Below are 27860 nucleotides of genomic sequence, written 5' to 3' on the forward strand. Positions count from 1 at the left end.
GGATGGTATGGAAAAATGTAGCTGTATACATGGCCAGTTTTTTTTTTTTTTTTTTTTTTTTTTTTTAATGTGGGAAAGATTGGCTGGAAGAAGTAAAGATGTGAATAACCTGCTAATAAGATAATATATGAAAACAGTTTTCTGAGAGTCAACATCCAAGCTATGAAAAACAGATGGGGCAGAGGGCTCTAAAAGCATAACTGCCTGTTCCTTTCCTCTGCAAACTGTTGAACACCATGTCTGAGGACAACGTGGCATAACATTTTGATTATCTTGGTGGCAGTATTTCTTTTAATGAGCCTGGAATTCAATTAGGCAAAGCGTGACAAAGTAAAGGTTTAATTTGTCTAGAACTGCTTTGATCCATTTGAAATGCATGCTTTTTCCTCGTCAAGGCTGGCTAGATATTGATCATCTGGAGGAGGCTACTCTGTTATAATACAAGAAATAGTGGGTGAGAGGTCCTGCCCATCACCACTCAAAATAATAGACATATGTGGTAAAAAATTCAAATTCTGCCAAAGGGTATGCAGTGAGAAGTAAGTCCCCCAGTACAACTGGTTTGTTGTATAGCTTCCAGAGATGCTCTCTGCATGTACAAGTATGATATTTTTTATGTGACGATAGCTTACCTTACACACTGTTCTGCACCAGTACCTATTTATTTCCTTTTAGTCAAATAGCCAGATTCTCAAATGAAGGATAAGATTAGGTATGTTTTTTTTCCCTCTTCCTGTACTCCCCAGTAAGCCAGGGTTTCCCCTGTTTGTTTGTTTTTTTTTTCTCCTACTTTAAATGAATTGTTCCACATGACTTACGGAATTAATTTCTTAGGGAAATAGTCATTTCTGTGAATATGAGATTTTTGAGCATTACATATTCCTCTTTGATAAAATATTTTAGGGTGAGGTTTTTTTTTTAACAATAATTTATAGAGTACCTACTATGTACCAGGCAATGTGCTAGGCATTGGAAATATAATACTGAATAGGACAGGCATAATTTCTGTCCTGGTGATCTGTTGGGGTTAGCACACAGGGAACAGGTACCTGAGAAATGGGGTACCCCTCAAAGCAGGACCTCAGCACAGCCTGGGGAAACAGGGAAGTCACTCTTAACCCTTAGTTTTTTTTCCTACCTTATGCTCTCTTACTAGATTGATCTCATAAGGTTACTGCTATTTAACAAAAGTTTAGTTTAATAGATTTTTTAATTCAAATATAATTTAACTTAGTCTTGAACTATACAGTCATATATATGAACATACTAGTCATATGTTAATTACTTTATATTTGCAACTAATTTCATTAAATGGGCGACTGGTATATATAGAATAGGGCTTAGTAAACCAACGTTTTGTAATGTAATAAATTGATCATTTAACTATAGTATGAAGATTTTTATTTAAAGAAAAACAGAGCCTGGGTTATATCTATCATAGTTCAAAATACTAAATGTGCTTTTAGTTTGAATACATAGTTCTTTGCCTTCCTTACGTCTGAGTGATTTATAAATATGGGGGATTTGGATATTGTCAGTTTATCTAGCTTAAGGAAAAGTCATCAGATTTCTGTTTTACTAGAAACTCCTTTTATGTCATGTTCTTAGATAATGTTTAGTTTTGTTAAAATTTCTGTAACTCATGATGACAGTTTTGTTTTTTAAACTGTCAGATAATTTATTTAAAATAGGAAATAGAAATTGTGAAACCTGTCTTGTTAGATAAGCTTGACTAAGATCTAGCCCACTTTCTATTAATTTGTTTCTCCTGGTAATCGCTGTGGTACAGCCGAGCTTGGTTAACACTTTTACTTTGTTTTGTGTTTAATAAACTATTTCCATGCATGTGTAGGATAGAGGGGGGAGATTAGAGGCCACCTATCCCATTCTGTAACTTCTAGTCCCCCTGGGTCCCACAGCTGATTAGAATCAGAGCTAAGTCTGACCCTTGCTTGATTCCTAATTTTACAAGAAAGAATATTTCATTGTGTTCTTAGTAAGTTATGTATTTACATGGCTTAAAGTGCAAACAGTATCAATGGTATAGACTTGTGCACTGAGATGCCTTGCTCACCCTCCTATTCGCATTGACCCTGTTACCCCCACACTCTTTTACCATGAAAGATGTCTTGTTTCTCCTACCAGCATTTCTTTGTAAATTTTTATTTTTATTTTTATTTATTTATTTATTTATTTATTAAAAATTTTTTTTTTTTTTTACCGTTTATTATTGAGACAGAGACAGAGCATGGACAGGGGAAGGGTCAGAGAGAGATAGGGAGGCACAGAATCTGAAACAGGCTCCAGGCTCTGAGCTATCAGCACAGAGCCCGACATGGGGCTCGAACTCATGGACCATGAGATCATGACCTGAGCCAAAGTCAGACGCTTAACGGCCTGAGCCACCCAGGTGCCCCTCTTGCCCCTCTTTGTAAATTTTTAAAGTTTATTTATTTTCAGAGAGAGAGAGAGTGTGTGTGAGAGTGAGTGAGGGATGGGCAGAGAGAGAGAGAGAGAGAGAGAGAGAGAATGAGAATCTCAAGCAGGCTCCACACTGTCAGCGTGGAGCCAGATGCGGGGCTCGAACCCACCAACCTCACTGTGAGATCATGACCTGAATTGACATCAAAAGTTGGAAGCTTAACCGACTGAGCCACCCAGGCACCCTTTCTGCCAACATTTCCTTATGTAAGTATAGGCAAATACGAATGGTTTCTTGTTGTCTCTCTTTTCTTAAGAACTAGCATGCTGACTATACACTATTCTGCATCCTTTTTTCTCTCATTGGAGTTTAAATTTACGCTCCCTGAGAAGAGGCAGTATGCCTATCCCACTTCGTTTGCTTCAGTTAGATCAGAACCAGGTTCTTCTATTTAGCTCGACTCCATAGCATATGAGAAATATGGGGCCTTGGCTGTGTGAAAAACAGTTAGAAATGTAAAGTAAAACTCAAGATACAAAGTTATTAAAATTGCTATTATTTGACCCAAAGAAGAGAAGGTTTAGGCATGATTACTTTTTTTTTTAATTTTTATTTTTTTTAACGTTTATTTATTTTTGAGACAGAGAAAGACAGAGCATGAACGGGGGAGGGGCAGAGAGAGAGGGAGACACAGAATCGGAAGCAGGCTGCAGGCTCTGAGCCATCAGCCCAGAGCCCGATGCAGGGCTCGAACTCACGGACCGCGAGATCGTGACCTGAGCTGAAGTCGGACGCTTACCCGACTGAGCCACCCAGGCGCCCCCATGATTACTTTATAGATCAGAAAAAGGTGGCTCAGAGGGAGGTGAGTTACCCACAGTCACCCAACCAGTGGGTATTTGAGTGGGGACTTTGCACTCAGATTTGCCCGTCAGTGTTGAAGTCTCTGTACTTATGCTGCTGCAGGAAGTTTGTGAGTGATGTGTACAGTTGATACTCTTTATTTGTGGATTCCATATTTGCGAATTGCCTACTCACTCAAATTTATTTGTAACCCAGAATTAATACTTGCTGTGCTTTTGCAGTCGTTCAGACACGCAGTCTACTTAATGCCACATTTTTCACATTTTTGTGGCCTTTTTGGTTGGTGATCTTGCTCTTTAAAATGGCCCCTGAAAGATACAATGCTGAAGTGCTATCTGGAGTTTCTAGGTGCAAGGAGGCTGTTCTGTGCCTTATGGAGAAATGTCTGTGTTGGATAAGCTTTGCCAGGCATGAGTTGTAGTGTTGTTGGCCACAAGTTCAATGCTAGGGAATTAATAATATTAAAGGAAACATCCTTAAACAGAAGCATACATAAAATAAGGTTATGTATTGATCAGTTGATGAAAATGCTGTGATGAGAGGCTTATAGAAAGCTAACTCCGTATTTCCACTAGGAGCACTGGTTCAGTATTCGCTAATTCAGTGTTTGCGGTAACTTTATAGAACATAACTACCATAAGTAATGAGAATCATCAGTATATACAAAACTTAAGTGGCCAGCTCCTTGTTAGCTCTAGTTGGGTTTATCTTTTCTCATTCCACCCTAAGGTATATCAGGAGTAATTTCACTTGGATGTAAGAGAAAGGAAATTGTCCCATAATGAAATAATTCAGGACTGTCAAAAACTGTGATTAAGATTTAATTGCTTCTAAAATGCTTCTAATTCTAAAATGCTGTAAAAATGGAGACTTCTAGAATGTTGCTAAAGTAGTGTTACAGTATGGCATGGTGACTAACCAAGAGTGTCATCAGCCTGCCTGGGGTCTAATCCCTGTTCTCCTGCATGTCCTGCGTGACCCTGGGCAAGCTTTTTAACATCTTTGTGCCTCAGTATGCACGTACATAAAAATGGAAATAACAGTACCTACTTTCTTGGGTTGTTGTGGAAATTAAATTAGTCAATACATGAAAAGCAGTTGGAATAGTTGGTGGTATTCAGTAAGTGTTTAAATTATTAGGGTAGGGGCGCCTGGGTGGCTCAGTCGGTTGGGCGTCCGACTTCGGCTCAGGTCACGATCTCACTGTCCATGAGTTTGAGCCCCGCGTCGGGCTCTGTGCTGACAGCTCAGAGCCTGGAGCCTGTTTCAGATTCTGTGTCTCCCTCTCTCTCTGACCCTCCCCCGTTCATGCTCTGTCTCTCCCTGTCTCAAAAATAAATAAAACGTTAAAAAAATAAATAAATAAATTATTAGGGTAATTGCACATTCTCATCTGCCCAGGATGATTTCATTTGTACTGGTGGGATTATTAATTGCCCCATTTCACTCTCAAAAGGTATCCCAATTTGGGGAATAAATTATGTGTTGATGTTCACCAGCTGTGAGGATGATTCTTCATTATCTGATAATACCTAATTAGTGGCTACTTCTGTAAATACAGGTTGGCATGATTATCTTCTTTTGTCCTCTTCAAGAGCTAAGTTGAAAACTCCCTTCCCCTAGTTTTGGAGGGCTGCTAGGAAAAGATGAAATTAAGGGGAACAGGTTGAATATTCAGATGTGGCAGGTGTGTGGCTTTTACTCATTTTGCTTCCTGCTCCAAAAAAAAGAGTAGTCTGGAGTGTGGTTCTGGTTAGTGAGTTATGTCTTTACCACTGGTCAGCTCTTCCTCCAGTAGCCAGGAAGGACTTGTGGAAAACACTACTGGTCAAGGGATCTAAGAGATCAGGGTTGGTTAAGAAGCTCCCATAAAACTCGTCTTAACTTCTAACCACGTGAGAAGAGACAGAGTGTCTATGGACTCCACTGGTGGAGGTAAGTGTAAACTCTTGGCTGATGTCACTGCTACTAAAGGGTGATGAGGACCTTCCTCCCTCTGGAGATCTTTAGAAAAAGCATTGTATACTTTTCTAGCTAGGATGCTGTGAATACACCCTGATACACAGGAACAGATTAAGTGATACACTTTTAGGTGTCTCTTCATTTGGCTCATTCACTGATGTTTCAGTATACTTTATTTTTTAGAACAGTTTTAGGTTACAGCAAAATTGAGTGGAAAATACAGATTGCCCATGTATTCCCTGATCTCCCACAAGCACAGCCTCCTTTGCTATCAACACCTTTCACCAGAGTGATACACTTGTGATCATCAAACCCATGCTGACACATCATTTCACCAAAAATCCTAGGTTACAGTAGAGTTCCTTCTTGGTGTACAATCTGTGGGTTTTGACAAATGTATAATGACACGTATCCACCATGATAGTATCATACAGGTTAGTTTCACTGCCCCAGAAATCCTCTGTGTTCTGTCTATTCATCCCCTCCCTCTGCCCAAGCCCATGGCAACCACTGATCTTTTTACTCTCTCCATAGTTTTGCCATTAACTGTAGTGTTCAGTTTTTAAGTGATTATTTTTCTCACATGCCCTAGGGAGCCAGTGCTGAGCAGGCAGTTGGGTATCTAAGTCTAGATTTGGCAGTTTGATGGCTTGAAACATGTTTGGGAGGGGTTGGTATTTAGATGGGATTTCAGGCAAGGATGTTGGGTGAGGTTTCTACAGAAAGGATGGAGATGCAGGAGTGAATGCCAAGCACGAAGCCTTGGGACTTTCCAACACTAAGAGACTGGGATTATGGGAGAAGGGCCAGCAAAGGAGGCTGAGAAGGAGCAGCTGATGGTGGTGGGGACGGGGTTGAAGGAGACCTAGGGGAATGGTGTGGCTAGAAGCCAAGTGGTATCTAGCTTGCTTTTTGTTCTCTTTCTGTGTTTATAGGGGAAACAAATCAGTATACCTTAAGAATTACTTTAGGGGCTCCTGGGTGGCTCAGTCAGTTACGCATCTGACTTTGGCTCAGGACGTGATCTCATGGTTTGTACGTTCAAGCCCTGCATCAGCTGTCAGCACAGAGCCTCCTTCAGATCCTCCCTCTCTCTCTGCCCCTCCCCCATGCTCTCTCTTTCTCTCTCAAAAATAAACATTAAAAAAAAAAAAAACAACTTAAAAGGATTCCCCAAGATGGAAGGTTTTTTTTTTGGAGGATCCATATTTTGTACTGTGTCTGTAGGTTGCAGAGTTCTGCACCAGAAGCAGTTGCTGTAGGTTCACTTCACTGTGTGATCAGTGTATAAAGGATGCACCTTCAGAACTCATTAGTCTTGGGCCTTCAAAGGGTTATTGGGGTAATTGGTATTCCTGCTAATCGGAGAAAGGAAGGATTGAGTGCTTCACTCAAAAAGGCAAGATGCTTTTGTTGAAGTTTTACTGGGACAGTCGGATGTAGGTGTTTCTTCCTGGTTTCACTTGTTTGCTGAAGGCGGAGATAGGTGTTTAAAGAATGGTTGGTCTAAGATTAGACTTAATAGAACGGACAACTTCTCAGTGGCAGCATTTCCATCCCCAAATTGCCTTTTTACCAAATGAACCATGCAGGGTTTTTTGTTTGTTTGGCCATTTGTTTGTGATTTGATTTACAAAAATACTAGCTTTATAACAACATCTATTGCACCAATAAGGTACCTGGTTTTCACGTGTTGGCATAGTGTGTAAGGGTTAGGCTGTGCTTTACTACTATTGACTTTAAAGCAAAGTGCTCATAAGGATCTTAATTCAGCCCATGTTTGGACCAATTTTCAGATAGGCAGTAGCCAAAATCAACATTTGAAAAATTGTTAAGGCTTTACAGCACAGTTTACTTATCATCAGAATGTCATGTGTTCAGCCAGGTGCTGTTAATACCTAAATATGCCATTGCAAGAGAATTTATTAGTAAAGTTTCCATGGATTCTTTTTCCCTCCTTCCCCAGCCCCTCTAACATTTAACTATGGTCCTGTCTTGGACTTTTGCCAGCATGTTATAAATAATTGGACTTAGCTTCTCATCTACTTTCTTCTGGCTCAGGTTATGAATATAAGTTGACAAGACTTTCGCACTGATTTTTGCTATCCAAGATTGCATTAAGATTATGAGGAGATGGTTGAGTATAATTTGTCTTCCTTTATTCCTTCTGTAATCAAAGTGTAAATGTTCTTGATTAATTATAGTTCTCACGGAAATACCAGCTATAGCAGTTTGCAAACTCCAAAGCCTTGATAATGAAGGACAAACATTTTATAACCATATACTTGTTAAATTTGATGTTAACTTCAGCAATTAATTCTTCCTCAGAGTTGAAATAATATTTTATAGGTTGATAAAAACTTTTTTTTTCTGTTAATGAGGAACCATTGATGTGTGTATCAAACTATTCCTGATGAACAGTATATTGCTTTTCTTAGGAATTGAATGAAAAGTTGCAGAGGTTTTTATTTTTTCTACATATGTGGAGTTTGGCCTTACAGGTTCCTGACAAATCGAAGCAGAAGTTTAATGAATCCTAAAACTCATTTAGCTTCTAATTATACATAAATTTGAGGAGGTGGAAATAGTGATTTGACTTGGAAGGAAAATTACATCTTGTCACGTATCCTTTGGTGCTTTGACATTTGGAGATAACACCTGCCACCATTTAAGCAGCCCCGTGTGCCAGGTGCTGTGTCAAATCCTTTCTCTATTTTGTGCTTTATTTAACCCTTGCCACAATCTCTGCGGGAGATAGTATTATATCCTTTTTAGCAGATGACGGAGAGGCTAAATAAATTGCTAGAGTGGTAAATACTCAGATACTAAGTGATAAGCCAGAATTCAGACCCAAACCTGATCTCAGAGCCCTCTCTAAAGGGGGACAAATTCAAATGCCTGCCTTGGCAGCCAGATCACATAGCTGAGTGAAGCAGGATGGGTACAGGATGGTTCTGGTGCTGGGGGGTGGGGGTGGTCGCTGTAAAGAGGTGTGAGTGCAGTTCCAGCCACTGTGACTGTTGGGGGAGTTTGAACTCTTTGTTATGATCTGATATTTCAAGAAAAGTGGGAAATTAGAATGGGTGGGTGCAGTCTCTTGATTTTTAAACGTTGGGAGTTAATTCAGATTTTTTAAATACACATGTATAGGGCAGTTTCAACCCATCAGCCACCCATTTGAGAGCTCTAATGCACATTTTGTTGATCATTTGGTTTAAATTAGCCTGATAAGATCAATTGGCCTTGTGCTCGTGTCACACAAGTCACAGTCTTGGAGTTCCTCAGAGACCTCTATAAATTTAGCGGTGTTGGAGGACAGAGGAAGGGAAAATATGTTTTAATGTATTAGGGTGCCTGCTGTCACCAGGACTTAGGGAAATTAAGCATAAAGAATTTCAAGTACATTTCTGACTAATGGTTAATAGTATGTAATTTGAGGCATTAAGAAAATACACTTGTATAATTTTCAATAACACATGCTTATCTTGATTTTTTCAGTCTGTTAAAATTAAATGGGTACTTGGTTAAATTATACTACCCTGTCAGTTTTTTGATAATAGAGCAGCTAAAGCATCAGATAGATTTGCCTTTTATATGGTATTAACATAGAAGTAAAAATAGTGCCTTTCGCCTTTCTTGTATATTTTCAATACACAATTGAATTTTGTTAGTCTGATTTAAAAAGTTAAACGAGTTGATTCCTAGGTGTTAGTCTGGTAAGAAGGTAAGGCAACTACAGAAAACTGAGAAATAGTTAAAATTAGAAAATACGTTGATAAGAGAAATATATCTTGTATAAACACAGAGAAAATAGATGAGGGAGACGATTATGTTATGTTGAATCCCTGGAGGTCCTAGATACAGTGAAAATGCCCTCTGCATGCAAATCACGATATACTGGTGTAGGGGCTCCTACCTAGAATGCTTTCAGTGTCTACTTTTTTAAAACCTGTATTTTACTACCCTGTATCATAAAGTCAAGGGTAAAGTTTGGGTTTTGAACGTCTAAGAAACAGTGATGGCATCACTTTCATCCTGTTTAAAAGGTCTCTCTATGAAAGGTTGTGGTTAGATTTTTTGGCCTCTGTCTCTGCACCTGCAGCTACACTTAAATCAAACCATTGGAGCCAAGGTTGGTTGTCACTGAGAACTTGCAGTGGGAAAGCTGCGGATCATAAGGCCATTTTGGCTGTCAGAGAAGGGCAGGCATTGATTCATGTGTCTATTAACTTTCCAAGGCAATAAAATACTTCCATCTTTTTTTTCCCTCTTATTTATCTTCAAGCTAACCTTTTTTTTTTTTTTTTTTTAAAGTATTTATTTTTGAGAGACAGATACAGAGCAAGCAGGGGAAGGGCACAGAGAGGGAGACAGCATCCCAAGCAGGTCTCACACTGTCAGTGCAGAGCCCAGCGAAGGGTTCAAACTCACAAACCATGAGATCATGACCTGAGCCAAAATTAAGAGTCAGACACTTAACCAACTGAGCCACCCAGGCGACTCTCTTCAAGCTAACCTTAAACAACAAGAACAAAAACGTATAAGGAATTAATATACAGAGACCTGAAAATTTGCAAAAGTAAAGCAAGCCTTAATGAAATGACATTTTACAAAAGTCTTGTTCTTTGAAAATTCCTAGAGATAACATAGTCAATTCAGCATGGTGTATTTAGTTTATTGCTGATTCATAATAATCATAAAACCTCCAGAAGATTTTTTGTTTCAGGGACCACTTCTCATGGAGCAATTCTGTATAGATTAATTATGGTTTTCTAGTTTGCCAATTTTTTTTTTCTACTGTATGTTTTGTTAAGTTTTGTTTTAGAAAGAGGCTGGTGGGTATTTATTTTGTATAGCTCTAATGAGTTCTAAGAAAAGCCCTTAGAATAAGGACTACTGTTGAATGGAAAGTATAAAAGCACTTGGAAGCTGTAAAGCCCTATACAAGGTCTAGCAGATGATAATTATGTAGTTGAAACTCACATTGGCCTTGCTACCACTAGTGCCAAGCCCTCTTCAGTTTCAGATGGGCTACGAAAACTAGAGAAGCTGCTGACAACTTGAGTGATTGATCAGTCGTGTGCCGCAGCAGGACCTGGATCCTTTAGTCCTGCTGTTCAGTAGCACATCCTTCCCTCCCACGGGGGTAGTAGCCTCTTGCATTCCTTCGAAGTGGAGACCATCACCCTACAAAGGGATCACAGTGCAGCTCTCCCTTGAGTAAACTACAGTAGGAGGTCTCTTTAGTCCTCAAATGCCTACGACTAGCTGAGAGCTGGCTCTGCTTTTGCAGAAAGTGAGGATGGAGAGTGTGGTTGGGAGCTACTCTTTGATGCTAAATTGATCAAATGCAAGTGCCTGTGTATATTGGCCAAAGTCCAGATTAAGCTTTATGCAGGAGTTTCCACTATAGCTATTAAGATGCCAATAAAAAAAAAAAAAGACCGGAACATGACAGACTCCCTGCAGACTTGCGTGGTTACCTCTCTACAGTCTAGCCACTGCGTATTCTGGCGAATGACAGAGTTGTGGTGATCTTGCATGAGCATTGTTAGCAAGCAACGAAAGAAGATTCTGCCATGGCTTTGTCCTTCCACGGTAGGTAGGTGGGTACGGGCATATAGGCTGGCTTTGTAAAGTGGCTCAGGCAGGTGCATGGGAAGGAACCAAGAAGAGGTGTGCATCCATGGGCTTTTCTTAGAAGGAGTTTTGTGGTGAGAAGCCAACAGTTAGAGATTTGGTTTGGACAGTTGGCTCCCATTGATGGTTTAGAAGGGGATGAAAGGGCCAGATTTTTTAGAAGGGATTTGGGTAGGTTCTTAAAAGTGGATTGAAGCAGGGTAAAAAAAGGAGGGGATGGTGGGGGGGCGGTGCATCATGAAGAGGGAAAATACCATTGCAGAAGACGTGTGTTTTGGGGCCAAAGTTTTGGTAGGGAAATAAGAGAAGGAGGGGGTGCATGTATAAAAGAGAACACAAACTGGTGAAATGTGACTGTGCATGGTTTATAAATTACTGGCAGCATCACATGGGGATTTGAGAGGTACATCTACTGTAGAAATTTCCCTCAAGGAATAGATAATGTGTTTTGTAATCCGAAATTTATCATTATTAAAGAGCGTAATAAGCATCTTGGTTGTGGTCAAATGCTAGGTAAAATTTTTGGAACATTTTGACTCTTCTAGACTAAACTGCCATCATTGGACCTCTCTGCAGGTCTCACGGGAGGTTGTAAAAGCAAACCTTTCTTAGCTTTCTATAAATGAAACCATTATTCCCTCTCACTAGGGAATCTTGTATGGTAAGGGAGCAAAAGGTTAACAGTTGTTATTTGGGTCAGAGGCCAATGCAGGGGGGCAGGGCCGATTTGGTGTGCCCGTACTGTCTCCAGTTCCCCGGTGTGGCTAGCGAGGTTTGGGCTAGATTCCCTCTCACTGAGCCTACAGAGATGTTTAATACTCCCACATCTCTCAGCCCTTTGGGTCTGTGGAGTGGTTTCAGATTGTGTTGTTGTGGGGCCTGGAATTTCCGGAAGGCACTTTGGGGTTGGCCAGTTTGGGTGTCATGGAAGCCAAACAACTGGACTCTGGGCCTTCTGGCCCTGCCTCAGCCAGGACAGCTTGCTTATATTGTTTAAGTCCTGGAACTTTTAGTAAGAGTCACTTGACAAGAGACGAAACACATACAGAATCACTGTCTGGGAAAGTAGGAAAAGAGCGTGCTCCATGCATGAACACAATTAACAGATAGCAGCTTTGACCCCTTCTGTCCATTTCCCAGCTGCTGTCCTTTTTATTGAAAGAATAATTCATACACCATACAAATAATCTGTTTAAGTTGTATAATTTGGTGGTTTTAGTGTATTCACAGGCTGAGCAAAGCTCTCTGAGCTTTTCTCAAAAAGAAAGGCTGTATCCATTAGCACTCATTCCCCATTTCCCCCCACACTTCCCCATCTCCAGAACAACCATGAATCCACTTTCTGTTTCTGTGAATTTGACTATTCTGGACACTTCGTATTAATGGAATCACATAATATATGATCTTCTGTGACTGGCTTCTTTGACCTGGCGTAACGTGTTCAAGGTTCATCCATGTTGTAGCATGTGTCAGTACTTTCCTGTTGCAGAGTAATATCCCATCATATGGATATACTGGATGTTATTGAGCCATTTGTTAGTTGGTCGACATTGGGCTGTTTCTCCTATTTGCCATTATAAATTATGCTGCCATGAACATTTGGGTGCAGGTTTTTGTGTGAACATATGTTTTCCTTTCTCTTGGATATATACCTAGGAGGGGGATTGCTGGGTGATATGGGAACTCCCAGACATTTTGAGGAATGGCCAGGCTTCTCTTCTCCTAAGTGGATTATGTGTGTAGAGTGTGGATGGCCTCCTTGCTTTCTTCTTCACACCACAGTTGAGTCTTCAGCTCTACATCCTGTTCTTTACCCTGCTACCTCCTGGTTACTTGCCTAAAATATAAGCAATCTCCATAGTCCTCTGTTACTTAAGGCATTGAAACTGCTTACCAAGGACTCCCAAGTTATTCACAGCCTCGGCCCAAGCTACATCTAAAATTTCATCTTCTAGTGATTTCCCAATTTCTGTGTATCTTTCTATGTTAGCTGTTTTCATTACATAAAGCCAGTGGTTCCTAAACTCCTTTGTGTCATTGACTCCTTTGAAAGTCTACCATTAACAAACCCTGAGGTCCACCACCACCTTCCCTGGGCACAAGCTGTGAGTTCCCATCTCTGCTCCTACCATTCCCTCACTTCCCCATCTCCCTCCTCCTTTCTGGTGGTTACCGAATACGGAAGTCTCTTACCTTTTGAAGTGTCTTTTGGAGGACCTTAAAAAGACAGTGTTTTGTTCTGTTTTTCATCAGTGGTGCTAACAGTTGTTGGCATAGTCCTCCAGGAGGGCCCTGAAGGAGCAGAGCAGGGATGGCTTACCCCCTAGGAACTAGACTGTAAGTGCTATAGAGGTGGAGATTTTTGTTGGAATTGCCCTGGGCTGTGTGTTCTGTGTGCCTAAAATAGAGCCTGGCACATAGTAGGTGTTCAGTTAAGTAATCGTGGAATGAAGGAATAGGAGAGGGAGCTGGGTCTTGAACCTTCTGCTTTCTGGAATTGACGAACCTCTAAAGTCAGGCTCATGAATAATCCAGGGGCCTCCTTACAGATAGTGGATATTAGATATGGGAGAAGGAACAGAGGTTAGATGACAGATTCCATGAATAATCCAGGGGCCTCCTTACAGATAGTGGATATTAGATATGGGAGAAGGAACAGAGGTTAGATGACAGATTCCAAAAGGATTAAGGGGATATATTAATTTCCTATTGCTGCTGTAGCATATTACTGCAAACTTAGTGGTTTAAAACAACACAACTTTTTTCTCAAGTCGAGGTATCACCAGGGATAGTTCCTTCTGGAGGCTCTAGAGGATAATCTGTTCTTTTTTTTTTTTTTTTTACTTTTTATTTATTTTTAATTTACATCCAAGTTAGTTAGCATATAGTGCAACAATGATTTCGAGAGTAGATTCCTTAATGCCCCTTACCCATTTGGCCCATCCCCGCCCCCCAACAACCCCTCCAGTAACCCTCTGTTTGTTATCCATATTGAAGAGTGTCTTATGTTTTTGTCCCCCTCCCTGTTTGTATATTATGTTTGCTTCCCTTCCCTTATGTTCATCTGTTTTGTATCTTAAATTCCTCATATGAGTGAAGTCATATGATATTTGTCTTTCTCTGACTAATTTTGTTTAGCATAATACCCTTGAGTTTCATCCACGTAGTTGCAAGTGGCAAGGTTTCATTCTTTTTGATTGTCGAATAATACTCCATTGTATATGCATACCACATCTTCTTTATCCATTCAGAGGATAATCTGTTTCTGAGCCTTTCCCAGCTCCTGGAGGCCACCTGCATACCTTGGCGTATGCCCCTTTCTTCTGTCTCTAAAGCTAAGTGCATTGTGTTTATTGTTTTTCTCTTTGATTTCTGCTTCCATCCTTACATCTTCTCTCTGATCCTGATCTTCCTGTCCTCTGCTTAGAGGGACCCTTCTCATTACATTGGGCCTACCTGGAAAATCCAGGAGGACTTCCCCCTCAGGATCCTTAATCATATCTGCAAAGTCATTTTTACTGTGTAAGAGAACATTGTCACAGGACATGGACATCCTTGGGGGCCATGATTCAGCCTGCCACAGGGCGCTCTACAGATAAACATAGTGCCTTTTGTGTTTTTGCCAAGTGTGTCTGTGCCTTGCCTAGCTTAATGCCTCATAATTGTGACATGACATGACTTCTTCCTCACAGTATAAAAAAAAAAATGTTCTACTACTTCTTGGCAGAAAGTTGTTAGTTTGCCCTACTTTGTTGCTTTCCCGTTTGTAACTCACTGAGGAAGTACCAAAACATAGGTCCTAAAAAGGACCAATGAGATCCTCCTCTAATTTTCTTTTTTTTAGAGAGAGTGAGCACACGTGTGCAAGAGAGCTTGTGTGTGAGTGGAGGAGGGGCAAAGGGCTAGGGAGAGTAAGAATCCTAAGCAGGCTCCATGCATGCCCAGCATGGAGCCTGATACAGGGCTTGATCCCATGACCATAAGATGATGACCTGAGTCGAAATCAAGGGTCGGATGCTTAGCCGAGTGAACCACTCAGGCACCCCTAGTTTTGTCATTGATAAGTATCTATTAAAAATTTTTAGGGGTGCCTGGGTGGCTCAGTTGGTGAAGCGTCTGACTTTGGGTCAGGTCATGATCTCACAATTAGTGAGTTCGAGCCCCACGTTGGGCTCTATGCTGCCAGCTCACAGCCTGGACCCTGCTTCAGATTCTGTGTCTCCTCTCTCTGACCCTCCTGTGCTCACATTTTCTCTCTCTCTCTCTCTCTCTCTCTCTCTCTCATAAATTAAACATTAAAATTTTTTTTAAAAATTAAAAAAAATTTAAAAGTTGTTGAACACGCATATCTGTGATTTTGAGCTTATTTGGTGTATGGCAGGATTATTCTATCTGCCCACTGGGACTTAATTGATGGAAATATAGGAGCTGGGTTTGCTGTCTTTGAACAGACTGTACTGGAAAAGCAAGACAGCTTACTGGCATTATTTAAAAGATGTGTGAATTCATAGAATTCATATAGGAGGGAAAGGCATTTATTGCACTTTAAATGATAATAATTAATGGTAATGAGTGTGTACCGTGTGCCAGACCATATTGTAACCACTTACCATGGTTTAATTCACTCAGTCATCATGAGAACCACATGAGGTCATACCATTATTATTCCCATTTTACAAATGAGGAAATAGGACTTGCTGATTTTAAGCGAATTGCCTAAGGTTACACAGCTAGTAAAAGAGGGGGCCGGGACTTGAACCTAGGCCATCTGGCTCCTGAGCCTGCACTCATTTTCCAGAGGTGCGATGTAATGGTATACAATTAGCCTTGCTCCAGTAGGTAATGTGTGAAATTGACCTTATCTGAACGTCTATTCACCTGTAGGTATTACTGTCTAATAGCATTTACTTGTGAGATAAGAGATCACCACCTATCCCTAATATTGGGAAAGAGAAAGCAGAAACCCTGGTCTTTAGTATTGAGGAGGTGATTTGGAGGCTTAATCATCTCATGTTGCCTCGTTTTGTTCCTTCATGCTCCCCTACCATTGGACTGTGGGCTCTTTTCCCTTCTTTCTGGCATGTTTACCTCTTGGCTGTGATGCTTGCTGGTGGTCTTTCGTGGGCTGATTATGGTGTGTGGTGGGACCGATGGTTGACCTAGTCTTCTCCATTCATTTGTTCATTTTGTTTTACTAAATGAAGAAACAGAAATTTATCATTATCTCAAATCCACTTAAGAGCCAGAACGAGAATTTGTTTATCCCATAGATCCTTTTCTTTGGATACTTTGCTAGCCAGTGCTAATAACCGTCTAAAAAGAAAGCATTTAAAAAATCCTTGCTGAAATTCGGAGAGGGCTGTCCGAAGAGGGAGGACAGGAGCCAGCTGCTGTGTAAACTGCAACAGGTTTGAAAAATGTCAGAGAGGACTTGAAATTCTATTTCTCTTGCGTAGGCAAGCATCATTTTTCTTAGGGTGTTATGCCTTAGGAAACGGACCTTTTTAAAAAAAAAATTTTTTTTAATGTTTATTTATTTTTGAGAGAGACAGAGACAGAATGCGAGTGGGTTAGGGGCAGAGAGAGAGGGAGACATAGAATCTAAAGCAGGCTCCAGGCTCTGAGCTGTCAGCACAGAGCCCGATGTGGGGCTGGAACTCACGAGCCAAACTCACCTCACCAAAGTCAGATGCTCAACAGGCGCCCTGGAAACTGACTTTTTTATAGTTTTTCTAAATTGTGTCCTGGTCCCTTTTTCTTCTTGATGAAATTGATGAGAGCTATAGGACGTATTTCTTTCTTTAGGAAGACAACTTTTGGGGACACAATTAATAAAAAACAAAGATGCAAAGATTTGGGGCTTACTTCAAATGTTACTCTTCTTTGCGGATTGAATTCTGACTTGAAATACTGTGGGCACCATGCAAAAGGATCTGGAAATAGTGCCTGAAGAGAAATGTGTCCTTTCATGTGCTGGTTTTATTCCAGAATTACCAACCCACAATAGGAAAGGGGGCTTCAGCCTGAAGACTGTTTTGTTTTACTTGACTTTGTTCCAGTATTCTATAAATTCATTCTTGGTGGCTGTTTCCCAGCAGCCACCAAGAATCCACGTTTTCCTGGTTTGTTTATAATTGATAATTTATATTCCCAGTTGCATCCACAGAAGGCTCAAGGCAACTTACAGTAAATGACATGTTTGAGTGGGAGATGAATGTGGCTGTTTAAGCGAGAAATAGAAAACAAGGCAGCAATGATGATAGCCAAGGTGCTCAGCTACATCTCCTGTCTAGCGTTACTAGGAGTGAGGGTTAAACACAGCTTTATCCTTCCAGGCAGCCAAGGTAAAAGGGTCACAGAATCGGTTATGTAACTGTCATCTAATAAAAGGAAACAGTTCCTCAGAAGTCATAAATCTTTCCTAGGTTTTGAGTTTTCAAAGGATTTTTGCCAGGCGATGGATTAGCAAAATTATTCTTGAGGTTACAAGCCCGGTATCCTAGATGCTGTGCAAAAAGCCTAACCAGCCATGTGTTTACCCTGATATTTGCTGACCAGCAGAGCCATTCAGAGCCATCTCACCACAGCCCACCCATGCCGAGAGAGGACCGTGCTAATTTAATGTACGTATTAAATCGTGATTGGTGCATACTTGCTTTACATTATCACTCCCTGTTGCTCTCCTTGGAAGATGGTACTTTAACAATGGGGCAAGGAGGACTAGCAGGTATCTGGTTTTGATTCATTCAGCACATTTATCGAGTGCTCATTCCTTGCCAGCTCCTGGAAAGCCAATGGTGAACCAAGCATACTTGGTCTCAGTCTCAGTGGTCATATATAAAATTTGGGAATGATTTTCTGTTGTGTGGAAATTAATAGTTGTGCTCAAATAAAAAAAAATTAAAAAGTATAATAACCCAGGGCATTACAGGCCAGTTCATACAGCAGCTTTGATATCTTCTAAGGACATTTTGATAAGAATAGTTTCTGTCGTTCATTAGCATGTTATCCTCATTCCAGGAGAAATTACAATATGGATGAATGCATGTGAGTAGCCCTGAAACAAAAGAATCAAGTATGCAGTAAGTTACCATGGGAACAAGCCCTTTTCTGTCCAATATGTTTTTGTGAAACATTCAGATGATAAAGACTTTAAATTCTCATTTTTAAGTGAAAACAGCCTAATGGCATTAAAATTGCAAGAACTTTTAAAGCACTATTTTCCTATCTTCGTATGGTCCATTTTACATTCCTTCGAGCACGTACGTCATCAGTGAGAGGAAAAAATAATTAAAGGGGAGCCTTAACTGAGGTGGAGTGGTCTTGGGTGGGGGGCCCTTAGCTCTGCAGTCTGTCTTTGCGTCTCTCTTCCCTGGCCCTAGCTCCACCTTCGTTGTTTTGGGATTGCTAGGCGCCTTGAACTGAAGGTGCCTGGGGGTACTGGATTTAAACCCAAGAAAGCTCTGTGTTGTGTGGTATTGAGGGTAGGAAAACCCTTAGTTTCTCTTTTTCACCCCAGTCTCTTCTGTTCTCTGCCTAGGCTGATCTTAAAGGTTTTCACAGGGTGATAAGAATCTCTTAACAAAAACCATCCTAGAGATTTTAAGGACCAAGCAGCAGCTGTCAGAATGAAGAGTTAGGTTTAGGTTTACCAGAACAGTTTTGTTAGGAGATATATATAAGATACACACACACACACACACACACACACACACACACACATATACATATATATAACCTATTTATTCATTTATTTATTTAAATCTCACATTCCCAATCAGTCTTAATTTCAACCCTTATCCCTTATCAGTCCAGAGATAACATTTCAGAAGAAAAAGCTAAAATAGAACATGACAAGATATATGTATCATAGTCTGCTAAGGAGGAAACCTCGTGAGACCTTTACCACATCAGAATGTAGGGTAGTCTGATTGAGAAGCAGCAGCCCTATATTTTTGTCAAAGTAACGTACTTTTCCATCGTTGCTAGACTGGTGAAGGATTCATAGATGGGCTTCACCTTATTCATCAATTTGGATTGATCGATAATGGCTGCTTGGAGTGCAGATTCTGGGTCTGGGCAGAGTGCCACAATTGGTTTGTGATGTCTGCCATGGGTTAGTGGTGGTACTCTTGTCATGCACTGCCATCCCCAATCCAGTGTAGTAGTAAAGGAAATTGACGCTGATCTTTAGCGTCAAAATGACTGCCACCAAAAAGCCCCAAACGAACAAGCCCCAAAGCTCACTTGTCTGCAGCAGAATATAAATTCATTGTTGGTACAGTACAGGATGTTCTGTTGGTGCTCTGTTAGGAAAGTATTTCCAGCAGCAAATAGTTTGCTGCCACTTATCTGGAATATTTCTTTGGCGAAGATATTTTATTATATAATAGCGACTTAGACATGCGAAACCTGCCTGGTATGTTACATGTCTCCAGCATAAGTGAATATGACCCTCTCTGGTGGGAGACTGCAGCTGTTTAGATTGACGGCTCATTCAAGTGAGGAAGAAGTCCAAGAATGATTTGAGCCTGCGTTAGGCAGATGGATATTAATGAAGGAAAAGTACCTTGAAAGGATGCCATTCCAGGAAGGGCACGGGACAGCGCTGATTATAACCAGAGCCCTGCTTTCTGCGCTTCTCCAGCTAAAGCGCTGAGTGCTGAGCCTCTTAGCCAAGCGAGAATCCTCCCTGAACTGGGTGGGGGAGGGGCTGGTCCAGGCAGGTTTTTCGGAGAATGCAGCTGGCAGCGAAGAAACTAGGACTGGCCTCCATCTCAACTGGGTGATCCTACTTGATGGGACCCTAAAAGCTTGTGCAGGGAGTTTGTATCCTCATTGGTTGGTGGCCCTCACTGTGCCCTGCTGTAGTTTTGGGAACCCAGTTTGTGGTCCAAAAATACATGTTCATTTGATACATCAGTGAGTAAAGCATGTGTAGAGACTGACCAATATGTGGGTGTTAGGTTTTTGGTAAAACAAAATTGCTTGAACCTGTTTCATCTTTAATTTCCTATTGAAAACACAAATTTGATTTATTCAAACCAATATTGCACTGTGTATTAACTATAATTTAAATAATTTTTTTGTAATTTAAATAAACTAAAATTTAAATTTTTTATTTATTCATGTCAAATATTTGACTGTGTTTCAGGTACTATGGTCCGGTTTTTGGTCATACTACAGTTAGAGTCAGGTACTTGAACACAAGAGACCTGGCCCCTGTCCTCTAGATCTTGCTAAGAGAGGCAAATGTAAACACAATCATAATATAATTAATTGGGATCATAGTAGGGATACCAACGGAGGGGTTTATAAAGAACATAAAGCAACGCAGCCCAGAGGGTCAGGAAAAGCTTCTTGAAAGGAGATGAAATTTAATCTGAGACTTGAAAGCTGATTGGGACTTTGTTAGGCAATGTGGAGGGCAGCAGGGTACAAGGAGGGCAAAAAGGAATGGCTCGGAGATTCACAGGGCTTCTGTGAAACCAGCATTAGCTTATGCTGTGTCGGCGGGGACCAGAATCCATCACTAGCTGTGGCCTTCCTAATTGTCTTCCCCTGGAGGCTGTACCTGGGGTGGTCGACAGTTCGTCTGCTGCCCCGCAGATCTTGCCACAGCGTAAATCAACGGTGCAAGTCTTCACTGTGTTGATGTGTGTGATTTACGTGCTGAGATGATTCGACAGCTGGTCTTCTTGGAAAATAATATAGTTCTTTCTCAGCTCCAGCTGTTAGTCTTTTTACTGGATGTCTAGATTGAAGGATGGCTGGTGGTAGCAGACCAGCTCAGTGGGCATCTGTGAGCAGAAGCAGTAGGTGTGCTTTGAGCATGGGCACTGGGCTCCGGAAGGCTGTGGCTCTGGTTCAGATGGAGGCTCCATTGTTTTAGTTTTTGTCATAAGCTCTCTTAGCCTTGGTTTTCTGATCTCTAAAATGGGTATGGTAGGCATCTCATAAAGTGGGCTTGAAGATTAAATTAAATGAGGCAGTATATGGGAAACATGTAGCACTGGGCTTGGTGATCATGAATATCAATCGTTTGCTCCTTGACATCTACCAAAGCCTTTCACCTTGAGCTGGACACATGGGAGGAGATTTGGTGGTGACTGCTTGAATCTGATTTGTTGTCTGTATTAAATAAATTTTAATCTCCTGTATAGATTGGTGAATTTACTGTACAGCCCTCAAGAGCTATCAGGAACACTCACGTCAGACATGCTAATTACATTACCAACAGAATATTTTTTAAATTGTTTATTTTTAAGAGGGAGGGAGCACAGGCAGGGGAGGGGCAGAGAGAGGGAGAGAGAATCCTAAGCAGGCTCTGTGCTGTCCGTGCAGAGCCAGACATGGGGCTTGATCCCATCAACTGTGAGATCATGACCTTAGCTGAAATCAAGAATCAGACACTTACCTGACTGAGTCACCCCAGCGCCCCACCAATTGAATATTAAGAAGGCTGTTAGTATGATAGACATTTATACTTCACATTTGTGTCTTTTCTGCCCACTACAGAAGGGAAAAAGTGAAGCTAACAAGTGCATGTGCTGGGTATATGAGAAACACCTCCTTCATTGTTGAATTTGTCTTTTAGCCCACAATGTGGTGCCACTTTTAAGACCATCACTTGATGAAGCAACCACAAAAATCCTAGAGAATATGCAGTCCTAGCAGTTCTGGAAAATACTAGAGTCAAGGATATAGGTCATGATTAAGCTTTTCTAACATAGACTTGTCATTAACTTATCTTGAAGTTCCAGCTCCTGAGAGGCCACCGTGGTGTTCTCAGTGGTCTGACCATTGTCTACACAGCTAGGGAGCTCACCTGGGCAGGTTGCAAGGTTGCATTTGAAGCGTGGGTGTGGTTGTGCTGGTGCTGGAGAGGTCAAACAGGGCTACCTTGGGTTTCTGGTCAGGAGGCGCTGTTTCCAAGAAGCCTTTTCTGGTCGGTCCATCAGACGTTTCTTAAAATCTACACTTTAGTGATGAGATTAGAATTTTGATTGAGGGGTGTGGAGCGGGGAGAGAGAGAGAGAGAGAGAGAGAGAGAGAGAGGGGAAGACTGTGTAACACGTTTGCTTATAAAACACGATCATCTTGGTAATGCAACAAAGAGGAAATATTGTCCAGAAAAAAACAATTCATAGGGTTGAAATATATTTCCCTTAAAATGTTGTCCTTCAAATAAGCCAAATTACTTCACAAACTCATTTAAATTTCATTGAGGGAACCAGCATGCTTTTACTTTGGCTTCAGGTTTGATTTGGATCTCCAGCGTCCTTGGTTATTGAAATAATACCTCATTCTTCAGTAATAACTTTCTTGGTCTTTTTGTAGCCCAGCTTGCTTAGTAAAATATGCAAATTTGCCAAAATAACCAATAGATAATTTAACATAGGAAGCTTTAAATTATGTCTTAATTATGCTACTGTCAAAATAAAAGATGGGTGGCTTGGTTTATGTGAAAGTGAGTAGCATAAACAGATATTTCATTAGTGCTTTGTTTTTAATCTTGTACTTTGGCAAGGCTTTTACTGTGATAAATGAATTTTCCTTTTCATTGGGAAAAGCCAAGTTACTGTTGTTTTTGGTTATGTAGTTGCATTCCTTCAGACTATAATAGTTACTTAAAGACAAACTGTAAGGGATATTTGCCTCTAAGACCTTTATTTCTTAGATTTGCACGATAATGACCTTATGAGTAGTTTCTTATTTTTTCAACTGTCTTTGAACATTTTCCTGAAAGACACTTGGAGTTAAAATAATTATCAAGTACTTTGCATTTATAGGAAAACCAGCTAAAAGTGAACTACTTGACTACACACAACCTAGAATTCCTGTGGCTCTGAATTCTCACAGATGTGTATTTTCAGCTGTCCGTTTCACATGTCCAAGGCAAAATGAAATTGCTTCCTTCTTGCCTCTCCTCACTCCTCCTAAATCCCTGTCTTTGTGAATGATTTAATGGCCCACCTTGATGATGCCCAGGGGAAGACCTTGAATAGGGAAACCCCAGCATCTTCCTTGACTTCCCATCTGATGAATATCTTCATTCTGTGAACTTCTCCCTCACATTGTTACCCTAATTGGTATCCTCTCTCTTTGATTTCCCACTGTCAGGTTTTATGCCATGTTGGCCATTTCACTGGTCTGCTTCTGGTCCATTTTCTCTTCACCTGTAATCTATCCCTTCTCTGCCCCAATTTTTCTCTGATTTGATGATTTATTACTGCCGTCATCACCTCCAGTGGTTCCCGCTGTCCACAGATAAAGCCCTAGCTCCTCAGCATATAATCAGACCTTTGTAGTCTAGCTCTGACCTGCTCTTCAGCCCTCATTCTCTGCCGTTGGCCCTCCTGTGGTCAACACCTCAGCCTCAATGAACGCCAGTTCCCCAATATCTACATTGTCTCCCCTGCCCCTCTGCTTCCAGTAACGTCATCCTCATTAGTGATGACCCTCCTTGCACCTTTCCTCACCTGAGTTTACCATGTTCTCAGTCGCCCTGACCTCTGTTACAGGTCATACGTTCTAATTAATTGGCTCTGTGCCGCCCATGGGCTACTCCTCTGTGAGTGTCAGAAAGAAAAGGATCATTTCCTATTCAGCTTTCACTTAATGAAATAATCTCTCCTTGGCATATAACTCAGCTTCTTCAATAGTGGTTCTTGGCATTATTCTATCATTTCTTGATATATATGATTATTGGCAGAGACGGTCAGGTTGAAGTTCCACTTCTAGATATATAGCCCCAAAGACTTGAAAACAAGGACTCCCATAGATGCTCGTGTGCAAATGTTCAACAGGTGAATGGATAAACATAATATATATATATACACAATAGAATATTATTCATCCATAAAGAGGAATAAAGTTCTGTTACATGTGTCAGCAGAGATTGACCAGAAAACATACGCTAAGGGTATTAAGCCCGATAAAAAGTACAAACATTTCATGATTCCACTTATATGAGATATCTAGAACAGGCAAATGCATAGAGTTAGAAAGTAGATTAGAAGTGATCAGGGGCTGGGGAAAAGCGGAATAGAGCATTATTAGGTGATGGGTACAGCATTTCTGTTGGAGGTGATGAAAATATTTTGGAAATAGGGGCGATAGTTGTACAACATCATGAATGTGACTAATGCCATTGAATTGTACATTTAAAAATGGTTAAAATGGAGTACGTTAAATGGTTAAATGGAGCTCAGTTGGTTGAGCTCCAACTTCGGCTCAGGTCACGATCTCACAGTTTGTGAGTTCGAGCCCTGCGTCAGGCTGTGTAGTGACAGCTCAGAGCCTGGAGTCTGATTCTGTGTCTGATTCTGATTTTGGATTCTGTGTCTCCCTCTCTCTGTTCTTTCCCTGCTCAGATGCTGTCTCTCTCTCAAAAATAAATAAAGATTTAAAAAAATTTTTTTAATGGTTAAAATGGTAAATTTTATGTTACATATATTTTGCCCCAATAAAAAAATTTATAGTTCATGTAATTAAAGAAACAGTGACACCACCCCTGCTAGGCATGTATGTTCCAACAAGTGATTTTATGCAAGCATGTTGTCTTTATCATTTATGTTTATCAGACTTACCTTCCCAATGTAGCATAGATTTCTTGAAGTCAGGGACCAGTCTCTATAGAAAATAGCTTTTGAGAAACATGGCTTTTAAATATCTTTTAATAAACATGTGAGTTTGGAGTTGGTTGTTTTTGCAATTGCTGAAACTTTTAGGAGAGGGTTTGATATTTTCCTTGAATGTTAATAGAATCAGTCCTGACAAAGCAGTATGCAGCTATTTTGGAACATACTGGTGTATTTTCTGACCTACTATGTAAGAATTGTGCATACTAACCCTGACACCTTTGGAAGGAAAGCCAAATAGCCCAGCCAAGTGTGCTTTAAGTTTTTTTCTCTTGCTGTTTTAAACAAGGGCTTGGGGGACTGGGCCAATTACAATCTTGTGGATGGGAATCCTACTAATTATTTTCCCTAAATCCTTCTCAAAGGAAATAAAAATACAGGTGCTTTCTCAGGGTATACATAGTTTTACTCTTCTATGAGTTAATGTATATTTCTTCATCTTTTAAGCTCCTATGAAAACATTAAAAAATCAAATATGTAATGATGACAAACACAGTTTATACTACTACAATGAGATTAATGTACATGTAAGTATATAAAATTAAGACCTTTTAAAATCTTACCTTATTGCTGAGTGCCAGGATTTTCTTTGAAAATAACTGAGATGAAAATGTGAGAAAATGTTAGGCTATATTTACTATTAATCATCTTGTATACATTTCTGTTGTCTCATTCACTGTCAGCCTTGAATTTTGTATTTGGAGTCCACTGGTTAGGAGAAATGATGTGAGGAATGCTAAGAGCTTATTGAAAACCATATTCCCTTGTATCCTTGACCTCCAGACGTCAGTGTTAGAAATTACTGTTGATTTCACCTTCATTACACTTTCTTTGGAAGATGCTTTGGTCACACAGTGATAGTTATTTCTAATAGATTTTCTTATCCCTCCGAACTTGGACACTAAGTGTGCTCTATGGAGGTTCATCTCTGTTTTTAGTGTGTTTTGAATCATCTGAAGATCTTGATATAAGGCAGGTTCAGACTGGGGGAGGTAGGTGGTGAGATTCTGCATTTCTAGTCAGCCCTTAGATGCCTGGTCTGTGGACTACATTTTGAGCAGCAATGCTCTGGGTAGAAACCTTTTTCAAATACCTGATTTTGATGTGCTGTAAAATGTGGATGCCCTCTAGAGTTGCCAGATAAAATACAGGATGCTCAAGATGTCCCAGGCACTAATTTTATACATACCGGTACTAAAAAAATTACTCTTTTATCTGAAATGTAATTTTCACTGGACTGGACACTAGATAAATGGGTCGATACACACACCCACCCCAAATCTGGCAACCCTAAAATGCAATCTGAATAATTTCTGAGTACATTTAAATGTCATGCATATCATTAGAGTTAAAATATGATTATTTTCAGAGAAAGCCCACAGAATTAGGTTTATTTCAGACTTGTTTTTTAAGTACTTATTTAGATGTTTTGCTCATAGACTTTTCAGTACAATAAAATATGGAAACATGAACCTCCTCCTCCAATATCTAGGGAATACTTAGAAAAAAGTAGTGAAATTTGTACGTTCTAAAATATACCTAAAAGCACAAAAAGGACCTGTGTTATCAGTGTTTCCAGTTGAACACTTGAAGTATTAAGATGTTAATGTGATAGATTTAAACTTCGACAATTTTTTATAGTTTTTTTCTTGTATCTCTTTGAGATGGTATTGTGCACTGTTGACATTTTTAAACCCTGTATAATAAGATTGCATGAGAATCATCTTTGATTTTTTAAATTTAACATTTTTTTTAATGTTTATTTTTGAGAGAGGAGATAGAGTGAGAGCAGGGGAGAGGGAGAGAGAGAAAGAGAGAGAGAGAGAGAGAGACACACACACACACAGAAACTATCTCAAGCAGGCTCCAGGCTCTGAGCTGTCAGCACAGAGCCCGATGTGGGCTCAAACTCATGAACCAAGAGATCATGACCTGAGCTGAAGTCGGACGCCTAACTGACTGAGCCACCCGGGCGCCCCTGATTTTTTTTTTTTTTTTTAACTATATGGAAGAAAATGTAAATGCTTTTCTTTGTTTTTTTTTTTTTTTTTTCAGATTCTTTATGGAGTTGGAAGCAAGACATCAGAATAATATCTTCATAGATGACATAAGTGACATTGTGGAAAAGCACACAGCATCCACATTTGACCCATATGTGAAATACTGCACAAATGAAGTCTACCAACAACGAACACTACAGAAATTGTTGTAAGAGATGTTGAATGTTACATTCAATAGCCTCACCTCATTTTAATTGGGTCACATAGATAGAAATGAATTGATATCTTACATTATATTTAGAAATGCCTCCGGATAGGCAATTTCCCAGGATGGCTTTCAGGGTGAGGGTGTTTGAATAGAAAATTCTAGTCTGTGGAGCACTTTCTCTCTAAAGCAATTATGAAATTAGGGGTTTCTGTTACTGTTTTCCTTGTTGTTTCTTTAAATTGCTGCAAAACACAGGAGTGATTGTCATGCCAAACTCTCTGGTTTTCTAAGCCATTACCTGGCTATTAAGTAGTTTGCTTCAGGCCAGTAGAGTTCTTGAGTTGAACTCCTGTTTTGCCTAGGATCCAGAGTTTCTCTGTTACTCTAATCTTCCTCCGTTCAAATGACAACTCAATATTAAGTTGTTTTTGTTGTTGTTGTTGTTGTTTTTGTTTTTGTTTTTGTTTTTAGAAGAGTTGCTGATTTTCTCCTGGGTAGTTAGAAGTGAGGCGAGAAGGGGGAAAAATGTTCTTAAATGCTTTAATTGTGCAACAAAAAAGAATTGGCTTTAAATTTGCCTCCTCACCTTTTCCCTTTGTCCTATTTAGGTTACTGAGAGTTTTGATGTGATAGATACTCCTTTACTCTTAAAAGTCAGTGATTGTTCAATAATGTTTCATTTTATTTTGGGGGACCCTGTTTATCTCTAGTAGCTGTTTTATAGCACAGTTGTGCATCGCCATAAACCCGGTTTGGGGGCTGACAGCTGTTATCACTCTTATCCCCTCTGTGGGTTGTGGCATTTATGACCGCAGCGTGGAGCTCTGGTCAGCTTCTGTGGGATGTGTGAACCCCTGTGGAGGGATTTGGGCTGGTGATGATTATTACCTCATGGCTGCTGGGAGAAGCAGTCCATTGAAGTCCAAGTTGGTGGGAAGGACTGATAGTGCCCCTTCTCCCTCCACAGTCTCATGAACTCTTACAATGGGCATGTGGAAAACCAACAGCTGGCAACCCCAAATGAGATTTTTAAGTACAAAGCTGGGTTTGTCAGCACTGTGGACATTTTGGTCTGGATAAGTCTTTGCCATGGGTGCTATCCTGTGCACTGTAGCATGTTT

At 40.3% G+C, this 27860-nt stretch overlaps 1 protein-coding gene across 3 annotated transcripts in view; it reads left to right on the plus strand.

Annotated features, from left to right (window-relative positions):
* The window catches only part of ARHGEF26 (Rho guanine nucleotide exchange factor 26), a 128727-nt gene that overhangs the window by 43688 nt on the left and 57179 nt on the right, over nucleotides 1–27860 (plus strand). For 2 of the 3 annotated variants that reach the window (XM_025913370.2, XM_086674558.1), the window contains one exon: nucleotides 26587–26739. The exons of the other annotated variant lie outside the window; for it this stretch is intronic. In XM_025913370.2, coding sequence (XP_025769155.2) covers nucleotides 26587–26739 — 153 coding nt within the window. The remainder of the gene's footprint in view (nucleotides 1–26586; nucleotides 26740–27860) is intronic. 3 annotated transcript variants of the gene reach the window in all.

This window comes from Puma concolor, chromosome C2, assembly GCF_028749965.1.
Source record: "Puma concolor isolate L17-30 chromosome C2, mPumCon1.1.hap2, whole genome shotgun sequence".
Lineage (NCBI taxonomy): Eukaryota > Metazoa > Chordata > Mammalia > Carnivora > Felidae > Puma > Puma concolor.